Here is a 15,308-nt window from a genome sequence, read left to right as displayed (position 1 = left end):
CCTTGTCAACCGCCCGACCCGCGGTTTATCCGCGGACTCAGCGGATGAGACCGCAAACCACGCATCTCTAGAGCACATGCAAATTCCACACAGAAGGATCCAGAGCCTGGGATTGAACCCAGGACTGCAGGACCTTCGTATTGTGAGGCAGACGCACTAACCCCTCTCCCACCGTGAAGCTAAATGGTAACACCCAAATAAGTTTTTCAACTTGTTTAAGTCGGGGTCCACGTTAAACTTAGTGTGGTATGGCAGTCAATCTTTTATTAACCTACGTAAATTAATTGATAAACGTGGACCCCGACTTAAACGAGTTGAAAAACTTATTCGGGTGTTACCATTTGTTTGCAGCAAATTCCTAAAATAAAAACTACAGTGCTCCTAATGTTCAGAGCAGCGTTACTTAGTGTGGTATCGTAGACAATCTTTTATTAACCTACTTATGTATGTAGGTTACCATGAATTGATTAACTTAGACCCCGACTTAAACAAGTTGAAAAACTTATTCGGGTGTTACTATTCAGTGGTCAGTTGTAAGGAATATGTACTGTACTGTGCAATCTACTAATAAAAGTTTCAATCAATTGATCAATGTGTATACCAGTGTGTGGGCTTCACGGTGGCAGAGGGGTTAGTGCGTCTGCCTCACAATACGAAGGTCCTGCAGTCCTGGGTTCAAATCCAGGCTCGGGATCTTTCTGTGTGGAGTTTGCATGTTCTCCCCGTGAATGCGTGGGTTCCCTCCGGGTACTCCGGCTTCCTCCCACCTCCAAAGACATGCACCTGGGGATAAGTTGATTGGCAACACTAAATTGGCCCTAGTGTGTGAATGTGAGTGTGAATGTTGTCTGTCTATCTGTGTTGGCCCTGTGATGAGGTGGCAACTTGTCCAGGGTGTACCCCGCCTTCCGCCCGATTGTAGCTGAGATAGGCGCCAGCGCCCCCCGCGACCCCGAAAGGGAATAAGCGGTAGAAAATGGATGGATGGGTATACCAGTGTTTTTAAACCACTGTGCCGCGGCACATTAGTGCAGTGGTTCTCAAATGGGGGTTCGCATAACCCTGGGGGTACTTGAAGGTATGCCAAGGGGTACGTGAGATTTTTAAAAAATATTCTAAAAGTAGCAACAATTCAGAAATCCTTTATAAATATATGTATTGAATAATACTTTTAACAAAATATGAATGGACATGTGGACATGTTGCACAAATATTGATGTTAAAGATTTATTTTTTTGAGGAGAAATGTTTAGAATTAAGTTCATGAATCCAGATGGATCTCTATTACAATCCCCAAAGAGGGCACTTTAAGTTGATGATTGTGTAGAAATCTTTATTTATAATTTAATCACTTGGTTATTTTTCAAGAAGTTATTAGTTATTTTTATACATTTTTTTTCAAATAGTTCAACAAAGACCACTACAAATGAGCAATATTTTGCACTGTTATACAATTTAATAAATCAGAAACTGATGACTTAGTGCTGTATTTTACTTCTTTATGTATTTTTTTCAACCAAAAATGCTTTGCTCTAATTAGGGGGTACTTAAATTCAAAACATTTTCACAGGGGGTACATCACTGGAAAAAGGTTGAGAACCACATTAGTGTACTGTGAGATATTGTTTGGTGTGCTGTGGGAGATTATGTAATTTCACCTAATTGGGTGAAAAATATTTTTTTGCAAACCAGTAAGTATTGTCTGTGCTGTCAAGAGCTCGGCAGAGTAACTCTTCCATATCAGTAGGTGGCAGCGGGTAGCTAGTTGCTTTGTAGATGTCGGGAACATGGTTCGTCGTGATCACAATATGTGGACGACAGCGGGAGGCAGCGTGCAGGTAAAAAGGTATCCAATGCTTAAACCAAAAATAAACAAAAGGCATTGAAGCTTAGGGATGGCTAACTCAAACTGAACTGGCTGAAAAGTAAACAAAAACAGAATGCTGGACGACAGCAAAGACTTACAGCGTGTGGAGCAGACGGCGTCCACAAAGTACATCCGTACGTGACAATCAACACCAAAATAGGAGCGCAAGACATGAACTAAAACACTACATACAGGAAAACACCACAAAACTAAAAATAAGTCACAGTGTGATGTGACAGGTCGTTATAGTACACCTACTTTGAGACAAGCGTTTTCGTGATGAATGGTTGGTTATGGTTTTATTTCATATCCAACAATTGCAAAAAATACTTACTACTTTCAATACTGTCGGCTGCTGAGTTTCATTGTTTTCTGCTTGTGGTGTGCCTCGAGATTTTTTCAATGAAAAAAATGTGCCTTGGCTCAGAAAAGGTTGATAAACCTTGATGTGTACAGTTATGTTCATTCCCTTGAGAGATAATAAAACTTATATTAGATAGACCAATAGTAGGCGCACTCGTTGTAAGGTTGGCTCCTTTCTACGTCACTTGGCATATGAAGAAGAAGAGTGTACAAGCTTGTGTGTGTGCGCTACAAGATGTTGAGTAAACAACAACTAAGAACAATTCCTGTGCAGTGCATTCTTTTTGGAGATATAATACTTGGTAAGACCGGGCCGAATGTTGGGCCGCCAAAAATGTCTATTTCTTAGCTGTGTTCTGACGGGCCTCAGTGCTCCGCAGTTGTAATACACCGTTTCACCACTTGTAGCAGTTATTCTAATGTCAAACAAAAAGAAAACGTCTGGAGCTAAAGTTATAGAGAAGTTTCTTGAGCGTACGAATTATAACTAAGTGGTGAAGCTGTATTTTCATCTGCACTTAAATTTTATTGTCAGTTTAGTTAAGAAACATTTATTATTATTATTTATTTAGTTAGTTAATATTTATGTATTTTAAAGCTGTGTAATTGTAATTGAATTTATTTTTCATCAGTTTTTTGAGGCCCTTTCTTTTGCAGTATATTTGATTAGTGCTTAGTTTTCCTAATCAGCCTGACCTAAGCCTTGATATTAATATTTGCGATTAACATATGCTTTTTATATAATTTGACAATGTTTGGCCTTTTAAACCTTAAGTAGATTAGACATATTTATTGAATAACATTACAATAAATAGTACTTCAGTGTTAATATTTAAGTCCTGCTTGCCCCTCTGTAGTGGAAATGTTGGAAACCGAGGTCAGAAAGGTTAGGAACTCCTGGTATAGAGGAACTGGGACCATTGCAGTCACATTGCATTGATGATTTAACTTTGCTCACAACTGGGGTCCAAAATTGTGATTTACCATAACTGAAGCGTTCCTCATGGCTCCCCATTAAGTCCCCTCTTTTTTTGGCAGTTAAACATTTTTTTTAAATGTCATTAATGAAACTTAGGTGTTGCTGTAGTTTTTTTTTTATTTCAGATGAAGTCTGTGGTCATTTGTGGTCTTTTTCAGCATTTAGTCTTTTTAACTGGTGGCCCACGAGGGCAGTTAAAACAAACTTGTGAGGGACTAACTTTTTTTTTAGAAGTTCCTTAAAAATAGCAGAACACTCCTGTAACTCTGACACAAGTACATATACCAAAGTCAAGTGTCGACCTTAGAAGCTGGTCCTCCAGACTATACAATATAAGACTAATAGTCAAGGGAGACGTTCGGTCCGCAGGTCTTTAGCTTTCTGTCAATACACCAAACAATATGTCTGTGTGTCGTTGAGATTTGAAATATCACAACAAGTGATATTTGCATTGTTATGTGTGAAATCCCCTTTCTTTATTTGTGACGTGATGTTTTTCAGCATGCACAGGAAGTCAAACAGGATGTTGAGTGAATTGTCTGACTGCTTTCAATTCGGAAGTATTTCTAAGGGGTATATCCTGTACAAATATACATTATAAAGGCACAGAAGGAAGCATCATTAATTGATAAGGAAATATAGCAGCAGAAATGCTTCCAGTTGTCTCTCAGCCTGTCATTTTGATGTTTTAATGGCACCACAGCAGCTGGCCTTGATCGCCCCTCCCTGCTCCTGTGACCAGTTGTTGGGTGTGAATATTTTTAGATTTTCAAGATCTGCTATTAAATTTAGCAGCACTCGTCAAAGAGAGATTCCCTGCCAGTTCTCCAGTCACAAAGCACAGTAGTTTGGGTGAGACTCTTAAAAATCACAATCCCCGGCGCCATGAATGCAACTAGTAACCAACCCCTGCAGCTGTTCACACTACACTTCAGCTGCTGTCCTCTCCCAACATCAGCCAATCAGAAGGCGTGACAGTTTATTGGTCATCGCGGAGGGACATATGAATTTACATTATTTTTACTATCAGACGCAGCAGTTCTTTTAAAGTTAATGAAGTGTGGTGTGTATTTCACAATTTAAGATGTGTAACCCGATTTCCTGATAGCATCACACCACTTCAGTTTCATTTGGCCAGTTAATGGGTGGTTTACCAAATTTAATACATATTCATAATAACCTCTTTCAAGCTCATAAACACTGATGGCATGTCCGTATGGCTAACTATTTGCCATCTATAGAAAAAAATTATCTCCAATATCTTATATATGGCCGTATTGGTCTAAACTAATCTCTTATGGTGCTGCTATATCCTTAAAATCACTGTTTGACCCTTTGGTACATTTTCACTTTGGCCCTTGGAGACAAAATGTTTAGGCACCCCTCGTCATGTTGTTGTTCTTTAGACCAGTTGTTCTCAACAGGTTTTGGCGGCAACTATCACCCTTTGATGACAAGAGGCAACCCGAATTGCAGAACATTTTAATTGCAGAACATTTTCATTCAATAGTCTAAAATGGCTTATATTTCATGAAAAAACAAAACAAGTTTTATGAATATTTAATAAACAATAAATTTGTATCCATAAACTCTAAATTATTTGAACAAAATGCGTCTTTAAAGGTTTTCTATTCTGCTTCTGCTAATGTTAGGTTCTAAATAAAGACTCCAGAGCCTTTACTTGGTTTGAAGCACTGTAAAACTGAACATATGTACACAAATAAAGTCTGTCGATTATAACTGACAGGACATACAAAATATGTTTTCCAGTAAAATTCAACATATACGTAATGCATTAAAAATGCACTGGCTTGAATTTAAGTTTTACATGCTGATTTCGAGCAGTTCCAAGTATAAAAATTAAATGAACAACACATATGTACAAACAGGTGATTATAGAATATGCATAAAATACTTACTGATAAACACTTTCTAAGGCTCAGCAATTGACAGAACTGTCACAGTTAACATCTTGATGGAATCAGACATTGTAGGTCTGATTTTTTTTCTATGGCAGCCTTTTTAAAAAACTGTTTTAAAAATACTGTGTGTGTATATATATGTATGTATGTACAGTCAAAAAAATAAGTATTTGAACACCCTGTTATTTTAAAAGTTCTCCCACTTAGAAATCATGGAGGGGTCTGAAATTTTCAGGGTAGGTGCATGTTCACTGTATAAGTGGGAGAACTTGCAAAATAGCAGGGTGTTCAAATACTTATTTTCTTCACTGTATATACACATACACACACACACACACATATATATATATATATATATATATATATATATATACACACATATATGTATGTATGTATGTATATATATATATATATATATATATATATATATATAAAATATAATTTCATGGTATGTATATATGTGTGTGTACAAGCCCCATTTCCATATGAGTTGGGAAATTGTGTTAGATGTAAATATAAACGGCATACAATGATTTGCAAATCCTTTTCAGCCCATATTCAACTGAATGCACTACAAAGACAAGATATTTGATGTACAAACTCATAAACTTTATTTTTTTTTGCAAATAATAATTAACTTAGAATTTCATGGCTGCAACACGTGCCAAAATAGTTGGGAAAGGGCATGTTCACCACTGTGTTACATCACCTTTTCTTTTAACAACACTCAATAAACGTTTGGGAACTGAGGAAACGAATAGTTGAAGCTTTGAAAGTGGAATTCTTTCCCATTCTTGTTTTATGTAGAGCTTCAGTCGTTCAACAGTCCGGGGTCTCCGCTGTCGTATTTTATGCTTCATAATGCGCCACACATTTTCGACGGGAGACAGATCTGGACTGCAGGCGGGCCAGGAAAGTACCCACACTCTTTTTTTATGGTGTTCTTGGGATACAACTCAGTATTCTTCTTCCTCCAAACACGATGAGTTGAGTTTATACCAAAATGGATACATGGATGATACAGCAGAGGATTGGGAGAATGTCATGTGGTCAGATGAAACGAAAATAGAACTTTTTGGTATAAACTCAACTCGTCGTGTTTGGAGGAAGAAGTATACTGAGTTGCATCCCAAGAACACCACACCTACTGTGAAGCATGGGGGTGGAAACATCATGATTTGGGGCTGTTTTTGTGCTAAGGGGACAGGACGATTTATCCGTGTTAAGGAAAGAATGAATGGGGCCATGTATCCTGAGATTTTGAGCCAAAACCTCCTTCCATCAGTGAGAGCTTTGAATGGTCGACCAAATACTTATTTTCCACCATAATTTACAAATAAATTATTTAAAATTCCTACAATGTGAATTCCTGGATTTATTTTTTCACATTCTGTCTCTCACAGTTGAAGTGTACCTATGATGAAAATTACAGACCTCTGTCATCATTTTAAGTGGGATAACTTGCACAATCGGTGTCTGACTAAATACTTTTTTGCCCCACTGTATGTATGTGTGCGTGTGCGTGTGTGTGTGTGTGTGTGTGTGTGTGTGTGTGTGTGTGTGTGTGTGTCAGGGCTGGGCGATATGGCCTTTTTTTAATATCTCAATATTTTTAGGCCATGTCACGATACACGATATATATCTCGGTATTTTGCCTTAGTCTTGAATTCACACTTGATGCCTATAATCACAGCAGTATGATGATTATTTGTGTCTACATTAAAACATTCTTATTCATACTGCATTAATATATGCTCATTTTAAACTTTCATGCAGAGAAGGAAATCAAAACTAAGTCAATTGACCAAAACAGTATTTATTAAACAGTTTTTAGCAGGTGACTTTTCAAATGATGCTACATATTAGCAGTAATGCTACTTCTGGTAGCAACGCTTGTGCCCCACACTTGACATATTAAAGTTGTCAATTTGACATCTTCCCGCTTGAAGCTGAACCACTGCCAGACGATGGATCCTTGGGAATTAATTCTTCCTTCATTTGTTACCAGATTCGCACCTTCTTTCTCTCGTATTACCACTCGCACGGCTTCGCTAGCATCACAGCTAACGTTACCCAGTCTGCTACCTCTCTGCCCTGCGAGGGCGTATACGTATGTGACCTATGACGTGCCATGTGTAAGAAGGTGCGCTTACTGTCTGTGAGAACGAAACCCAAGAAGGAGTGTGTTGAGCCTGTAGTGTAATGTCCGCAGCTAAAAGCAACTGCGTGAGAACGTATGCTCGAATATCACGATATAGTCATTTTCCATATCGCACAGAGACAACCTTGCGATGTATCGCGTATATCGATATAGTATGAAGAATAATGTTTTAATGTAGACACATAGAATCATCATACTGCCGTGATTATATGTATCAAGTGTTAATTCAAGGCTAAGGCAAAATACCGAGATATATATCGTGTATCGCGATATGGCCTAAAAATATTGAGATATTAAAAAAACGCCATATCGCTCAGCCCTTGTATGTATACACGTGTGTGTGTATATACAAAAAAAAAAAAACACTGTAGTTGGCACAGTGTGTAAATCGTAAATAAAAAGAAAATACAATGATTTGCAAATCCTTCTCAACCTATGTTCAATTGAATAGACTACAAAGACAAGATACTTAACGTTCGACCTGAAAAACTTTATTTTTTGCAAGTATTAGCGCATTTGGAACTTGATGCCTGCAACATGTTTTAAAAAAGCTGGCACAAGTGGCAAAAAGACTGTGAAACTTGAGGATTGCTCATCAAACACTTATTTGGAACATCACACAGGTGAACAGGCTAATTGGGAACAAGTGGGTGACATGATTGGGTATAAAAGGCATGAAATGGTCAGTCATTCACAAACAAGGTTGCGGCGAGGTTCACAACTTTGTGAACGAATGCGTGAGCAAATTGACGAACAGTTTAAGAACAACATTTCTCAATGAGTTGTTGCAAGGAATTTAGGGATTTTCCCATCTATGGTCTGTAATATCATCAAAAGGTTCAGAGAATGTGGAGAAATAACTGCACATAAGCAATATTATGGACCTTCGATCCCTCAGGCAGTACTGCATCAAAAAGCGACATCAGTGTGTCAAAGATATCACCACATGGGCTCAGGAACACTTCAGAAAACCACTGTCATTAACTACGGTTTGTCGCTACATCTGTAAGTGCAAGTTAAAACTGTACTATGAAAAGCAAAAGCCATTTATTAACAACATCGAGAAACGCCGCCGGCTTCGCTGGTTCTGAGCTCGCTCAAAATGGACTGATGCAAAGTGGAAAATTGTTTTTGGAAACTGTGATGGTATGGGGGGATGTATTAGTGCCCAAGGCATGGTTAACTTACACATCTTTGAAGGCACCAGTAAATGCAGAAATGTACATACAGGTGTTGGAGCAACATATGCTGCCATCCAAGCAACGTTATTATGGACACCCCTGCTTATCTCAGCATGACAATGACAAGCCACAGCGTGGGTTCATAGTAAAAAAGTGTGGGTACTTGAAAGGCCTGCCTGTAGTCCAGATCTGTGTTGAGTGTTGTTATAAGGAAAGGCCAAGTAACACAGTGATAAAAATGCCCCTGTGCCAACTTTTTTGCTATGTGTTGCTGCCAATTAAGTTCTAGGTTAATGATTATTTGCAAAAAAAAATTAAGTTTCTCAGTTCGAACATTAAATATCTTGTCTTTGCAGTCTATTCAACTGAATATAAGTTTAACCGGATTTTCAAATCGTTGTATTCTGTTTTTATCTTTAAATTTCACAACATGTCAACTGTACTGGTTTTGAGTTTCCTATGTATGTATGTATACATACATACATACATACATACACGTGTGTGTATATATTTATGCATATATACACGTGTGTGTGTATATATGTATGCATATATACACGTGTGTACTTATGTGTGTAAACATGTGTATATATCCACCTATGTATGTATATTATGTATATGTATATGTATATATATTCGCCCATGCCTGAATTGCAACGCCTCTAAAAATCGATTATCTCTCCCACCTCTTATACCCTGCAGCAGCCTAACACATCTGATAGTAGCAACGAAGTAGAAGCGTACTCTGGAATTTGCTTTAGTTGCTTCAAGACATGATAAATCCACACAATGGACATAGATCTTCATGATGATTTTCTCCGTCCCACATTTGACCCATATTAAATTATGTTGTGTCACATTGTTGTGTGTGACTGTTGTAGCACATGGTTAGTTTTAACCTTTAGAAAGATGCTCATTTCTCTTGTCTATAATAGGTGTCTTTGTCTTTCATCTAACAGTAACTATTACGTGCCACTGTAAGTGTTGTGTTCCCTCCCTCACAGAACCCCGCTGGGCCTCAGTGAACAGGGGGGTGTTAATTTGTGACGAGTGCTGCAGTGTTCATCGAAGTCTGGGCAGACACAGCTCCCAAGTCCGCCACCTGTCGCACACACCATGGCCTCTTACACAACTACAGGTAACACTTTATCATTTATTGACACACATTGAAATTAGCTAGTTGCTTACTACTAAACATGTAACACATTTGTACACAAGGTGTACAGATTTTACCTTGTGATGTGTTGCGGCAGTATTCTATAGCTCTGTAACTATAGAAGACAGTTCAGCATGTTTCTTTTTTTTCCACATAGATGGTTCAGATGTTGTACAGCAATGGTGCAAATTCAATTTGGGAGCACTCACTTCTGGACCCAGCATCTGTTATGAGTGGGAAACGCAAAGCCAGCCCCCAGGATAAACTGCAGTGAGTTGTTTTTATGTTCAAAGATTTGTTAAGATGGGCATGTCATAGTAAACTGAATTTTTATTGGCTCTTTGTTTCCGGACTAAAGTGCACGCCCAAATATCAAGTGTGAAATAATAAAACATTTTTTAGCTGCCTATAATAGAAAATGTCTCCAAGCAAGCTGTTCATATGTTGTTTGTATTTTGATGTCACAATACTAATTTACAATAGCATTTGGTCATTTGCTTGAGATAGGGCACCTCCCCAAATCTAGCTGCTCTTCACAGGTTTGTTGAAAGAGCATTTTAAGACAGCTTTAATTCTTGATCCTTGGCATATTTTTCCAGAAGCGTGCCACAGACTTGACCGTTTTAAAAACTCAATAGGGAAAATAAGTATTTGATCTCCTGTTGATTTTTAAGCTTTTACACCCTTAAAAGATATGCACATTCCAGAGTTGTTATGGTAGTTTTGTTCTGACAGAGACGGCATGAAAAAATAATATTGGTTAAAGGTTATAACTTGATTTGCATTTCCTTGAGGGTAATAAATCTGATTGCCAACCAATCAGCTAGCATTCTGACCCCCAAAGACTGGTTATGTCGCCATTAAGAACACAATTTAGTTATGTCTCTTTAACATACTTGCCAACCCTGAGACCTCCGATTTCGGGTGGTGGGGTGCGGCGGGCGTGGTTAAGAGGGGAGGAGTATATTTAAAATACTTGAACACCTTCTCTGATGATTACTGCTTGGCACGCACAAAAGTGCTTTCATCAAATGCACTAGAGTCTGGAATATTCCATCTTAGTCTCCTTGTGTCCGCAGTTGTGCACTGCACTCTCTAAAAGCCGTAGATGTTATTGTCACATATGCATGTACAGTAGATGGCAGTATTGTCCTGTTTAAGAGTGTCACAACATTGCTGTTTACGGCAGACACACTGCTTTACGGTAGATGAAAACGTGACTACTGTTGTTGTGTGTTGTTACCACGCTGGGAGGACCTTAATGAAACGGCCTTACAATAAACCCACATAAGAAACCAAGAACTCGGCCTCGATCATTCTACAGCTATAACGTCATTGAGCAGACACGCTGTTTATATTGTGGGAAAGCGGATGTGAAAACAGGCTGCCCTCACTCCGGTCTGCATGGAGCTGGAGGGGGCGTGGCCTCCAGCTCCGCCTGAATTTCGGGAGATTTTCGGGAGAACATTTTTCCCGGGAGGTTTTCGGGAAAGGCGCTGAATTTCGGGAGTCTCCCGGAAAATCCGGGAGGGTTGGCAAGTAGGCTCTTTAAGGAAGTACTCCTAATCCTAACTCGCAGAAACAGTCTCTACCATTTAAACCACCACCACGGGTAAGACCAAAGAGTTTTCAAAGGACCATTATAGAGCAACACAAAACTGGAATGGACTACAAGACCATCAACAATAATCTTTTTGAAAAATAAGTAAACTGCTTAAAATTTCATAAATGTAGGAATAACAAGATAACATCTTATCACCCTTACTCTGGCGCTCCATGCAATACTTCAACTGTGGGGTAGGGATGATTGTGAGAAACGTGAGGGACCAGCCAAGAATTGGTTAATGATGTCAAGGGAAATGGGAGCACAGTCACTAGAAAAGGCTTTAGTGATACACTTTGCTGTTATGGATTGAGATCCTGCAGTGCCCGAAATGTCCCCCCGCTCAAGAAGACTCATGTCTGAAGCTTGACAATCAATGATTCAGGAAATGTGGGGAGCACGGTGGAAGAGAAGTAGTGCGTCTGCCTCACAATACGAAGGTCCTGTGTAGTCCTGAGCTCGATCCCTGGCTCGGGATCTTTCTGTGTGGAGTTTGCATGTCCTCCCTGTGACTGTGTGGGTTCTCTCCGGGTACTCCGGCTTCCTCCCACCTCCAAAGACCTCTACCTGGGGATAGGTTGATTGGCAACACTAAATTGGCCCTAGTGTGTGAATGTGAGTGTGAATGTTGTCTGTCTATCTGTGTTGGCCCTGTGATGAGGGAGTGACTTGTCCTGGGTGTACCCCGCCTTCCGCCCGATTTTAGCTGAGATAGCCTCCAGCGCCCCCCGAGACCCTGAAGGAAATAAGCAATAGAAAATGGATGGATGGATGGACTCAGAAAATGTTTGGGAGAATGGTATGTGGGCAAATTAGTCCATTAATTAAGCTCTTTGTCATCAAGTTTAAAAGGGCTGCAGCCATCGATTATTTTAGTAATCGAGTAATCTATGGATTATTTTGTTCGACTAATCGAGTAAACAAATAGAACTGTCTTTATAGCCTTTATGCGTAATTTAGAGAAAATAGTTGAAATAAAAATGTTTCTGCTTGCCATAACCCATCCATCCATCCATCCATTTCCTACCGCTTATTCCCTTTAGGGGTCGCGGGGGGCACTGGCGCCTATCTCAGCTACAATCGTGGGCTTGCCATAACCTTCCTTCTTTATTTCTAATTAATGCAAATCATCATTATTGAAATCACACTTTCGTTTGTGCACTAATTCAAATAAAAACTCTAAGCTGTGCACCATCACACATATCATAGCACCCGCCACTCACGTGTGCTCTATTGCAGCAGCCGTTCGTAAACTATGGCATCGTATTTAAAGTTCTGGGTACTCTATGTCCGAATTTAATACATTTCTGTTAGTTACTCATTATGCGCTAAAGTGTTCTTTTTTTATGCACTTGAAGTTACGCTCATTTTTCATATTTGTTTATCCCCATCAAGCCTGCGGACACGCCCATCTTGCATAATTAAGGCAAAAGTGCTTGAGTCAGAATCATGGCGGGCTCAATACTAATGAGGCGGACTTTGCAGTGGTGCCTTTTTTTGGTTGCTTGAAATTTATGGAACATGGAGTTTTACTAACACTTGTGAATGTATTTGAAATGAAAAATATAACAATTTAAATCTGAATATACTGTATCCCTCTCGGCTGTGTATATCATGTAAAAGTGTGTTGCCACGGTGAATGTAACCACACTAATATTTGTTGTGATATTAAGTTGTGTTTGGTCGTGATGTACGATACCACGGATTTTCTTTGCGGTGGCGGTGGTGACCAAGAAGAACGCGGAGTTGGAATATAATTACAACACTTTATGTACATATTTATATACATATTTATATAATATTTACATATTTGTATAATATGTAACTACAAGCTCCATTCACAGACAGAGTCCCGTTACTTTTATGAGTGGTCGAGCGAGTCAAAAGCCGGAAGAAAATAAAATAAATAAATAAATAAAATAAAAATATATACTTATATTTTAATTTTTTTTATAATTTTAATTTTTTAATTTTAATTTTTAAATTTTTTTTTTATTTGTGGCGGCCGTAATTCTTTCGTGGCGGACCGCCACAAATAAATGAATGTGTGGGAAACCCTGAACTTGGAATCAGGTACTTATTTTCCTCATTGTATGTCTCCTTTGACATTTGGTTTCTAGGAGTTAATGCACAGTTATTTCTCTTTTGTTGAACTGTTTTATTTAATTTGCTTTATGCAGCCCCAACAAATCCGAATTCATTAAAGCCAAATACCAAATGCTCGCATTTGTCCACCGCATGCCTTGTCGGGAGGATGACAGCTCAACAGCCAAGGATCTAAGTAAGGTGAGATGAAATGCTACTAGTACGTAGACAAATTTGACATCAATTCATTTTTAAAATGTGACTTTTCTTTCTCCTTTCTAGCAACTTCACTCAAGTGTACGCACTGGAAATCTTGAGACCTGTTTGAGGTTGCTATCTCTGGGAGCTCAAGCAAACTATTTTCACCCGGTAAGGACTCCCCCCATTTCCCCATCGAACTCTATATTTTGTCTTTGTATTTGTTTTAGTATAAAATGTTTTCCTAACTCAAGGAAAAAGGAAACACTCCCCTGCATGTGGCTGCAAAGGCGGGACAAGTCTCTCAGGCTGAATTGTTAACTGTTTATGGGGCCGACCCTGGAGCTCCTGACAGCAACGGCAAAACTCCAATTGATTATGCAAGGTTAGTCATGTGATTATATCCAATCAAGTCCAGCTGGATCAACCCCTTACTGGTGTTTTAATGTATTCGCCTTAGGGAGGCGGGCCATCACGACCTGGCAGACAGACTGGTGGAAATTCAGTATGAGTTGACGGATCGGCTGGCGTTCTACTTGTGTGGGAGAAAACCAGGTGTGCTGTGATTTCACTGAATTGTGAAGATACAAATAATATTCATGTACCTTTGTATGTATTTGTTAAATCTGTTCTCCTAAGCCACTACTAGTAGCATAAGCTAGTCAGTGATATTCTTTGAGCAAGTTGCAAACAGCCCCTTTAACTAACTACTGTATTGGAACCTTTCAGGCCATGTTCACATAAATACGAATATGGATGTTATAAAATGCATATTTTTCTTTGCATTTTGGCCTTTTACAGACACTGATTTTTGTCTTTAAAAACAGTTTTTGCAAAACCCCTTTTGGAGTGGAGATTTAAAAAAGAACCTCCGGTTTCAGTGTTTGTTTGTGGGTGGGTAAAACATACCCTTTTGTCAGGCATTATTCGACATGATCTCATGCTTTTAAACTTAATTTAACGGCAAAACATTAATTGACTTACGTGTGTTGGGGTTTACTCTCATGCAGCAGTGCGCCTTGGTGCATTTATAGGTACAGACTGAATTTCATCTGTACTACCGTGTACCAATTCACGTGAAATCAAATGGTACCATATTTTGATCACTTTGTTGCATGTGACGTCACTTACAGTTGCAGACTTGGCACAGGCTCAAACACTTGGCAGGCAAACAGAAGTATTCGTAGCGGATTGTCTCTAGCTAAAGTTGTAATTTTCCATTCCAACAATGCAAGCATTCTTGATAAAAATTAAGGCTCCACTTTTAAAAAAAATGTGCTAGTACCAGTATTGATTATTAGTACCTATCATTAGTTAATAATGCATGACCAAGTCAGCTCTCTTCGCTTGTTTTTGCTTCTGATTTTGCCAAAAACATTCTATCACTCCGCGTGACAACATACATTTTGTGTTTTTAAAACTTTAGCAGCATGTTGCTTATAGATTATGAGCGAATTGTCCAACCTTATTGACATTTAACTTGAGTAGCACTAGTATATACGTTGAATTCACCATGTGAATCAGTATTTTATTTTTGACAGAAAAATGGCATTTCCCGCTAATGTGGCAAAATGTATCCATAAACTTTGATGAATTTGATTACATTTTATATCTGAGCAATTGTTGTATTGATTCTAAATGTTAATTTGCACAAGATGATGGGGCTGGCCAGTTTTCACTGATTCTTTTAAAAAACGCTGATTGGTATCAGAAAACATGATGGTTAAGATATCATAGGGCGAAATAGTGCACATTTTTTTTCTCTAACAGTCCCAGTTTTATTGAAAAAATTA

At 38.7% G+C, this 15,308-nt stretch overlaps 1 protein-coding gene across 8 annotated transcripts in view; it reads left to right on the top strand.

Moving 5' to 3' along the window:
• Nucleotides 1-15,308, top strand: part of git2a (G protein-coupled receptor kinase interacting ArfGAP 2a) — a 57,201-nt gene that overhangs the window by 2,377 nt on the left and 39,516 nt on the right. For all 8 annotated transcript variants that reach the window (XM_061906523.1, XM_061906530.1, XM_061906527.1 and 5 more), the window contains exons 2-7: nucleotides 9,478-9,611; nucleotides 9,787-9,899; nucleotides 13,413-13,518; nucleotides 13,600-13,686; nucleotides 13,770-13,900; nucleotides 13,976-14,070. In XM_061906523.1, the coding sequence (XP_061762507.1) occupies nucleotides 9,478-9,611; nucleotides 9,787-9,899; nucleotides 13,413-13,518; nucleotides 13,600-13,686; nucleotides 13,770-13,900; nucleotides 13,976-14,070 (666 nt within the window). The remainder of the gene's footprint in view (nucleotides 1-9,477; nucleotides 9,612-9,786; nucleotides 9,900-13,412; nucleotides 13,519-13,599; nucleotides 13,687-13,769; nucleotides 13,901-13,975; nucleotides 14,071-15,308) is intronic.

This window comes from Nerophis ophidion, linkage group LG07, assembly GCF_033978795.1.
Source record: "Nerophis ophidion isolate RoL-2023_Sa linkage group LG07, RoL_Noph_v1.0, whole genome shotgun sequence".
In the NCBI taxonomy this organism is placed as follows: domain Eukaryota; kingdom Metazoa; phylum Chordata; class Actinopteri; order Syngnathiformes; family Syngnathidae; genus Nerophis; species Nerophis ophidion.
The sequence above is the reverse complement of the archived record's forward strand: the minus strand, read 5'-3'. Positions and strand labels throughout refer to the sequence as shown.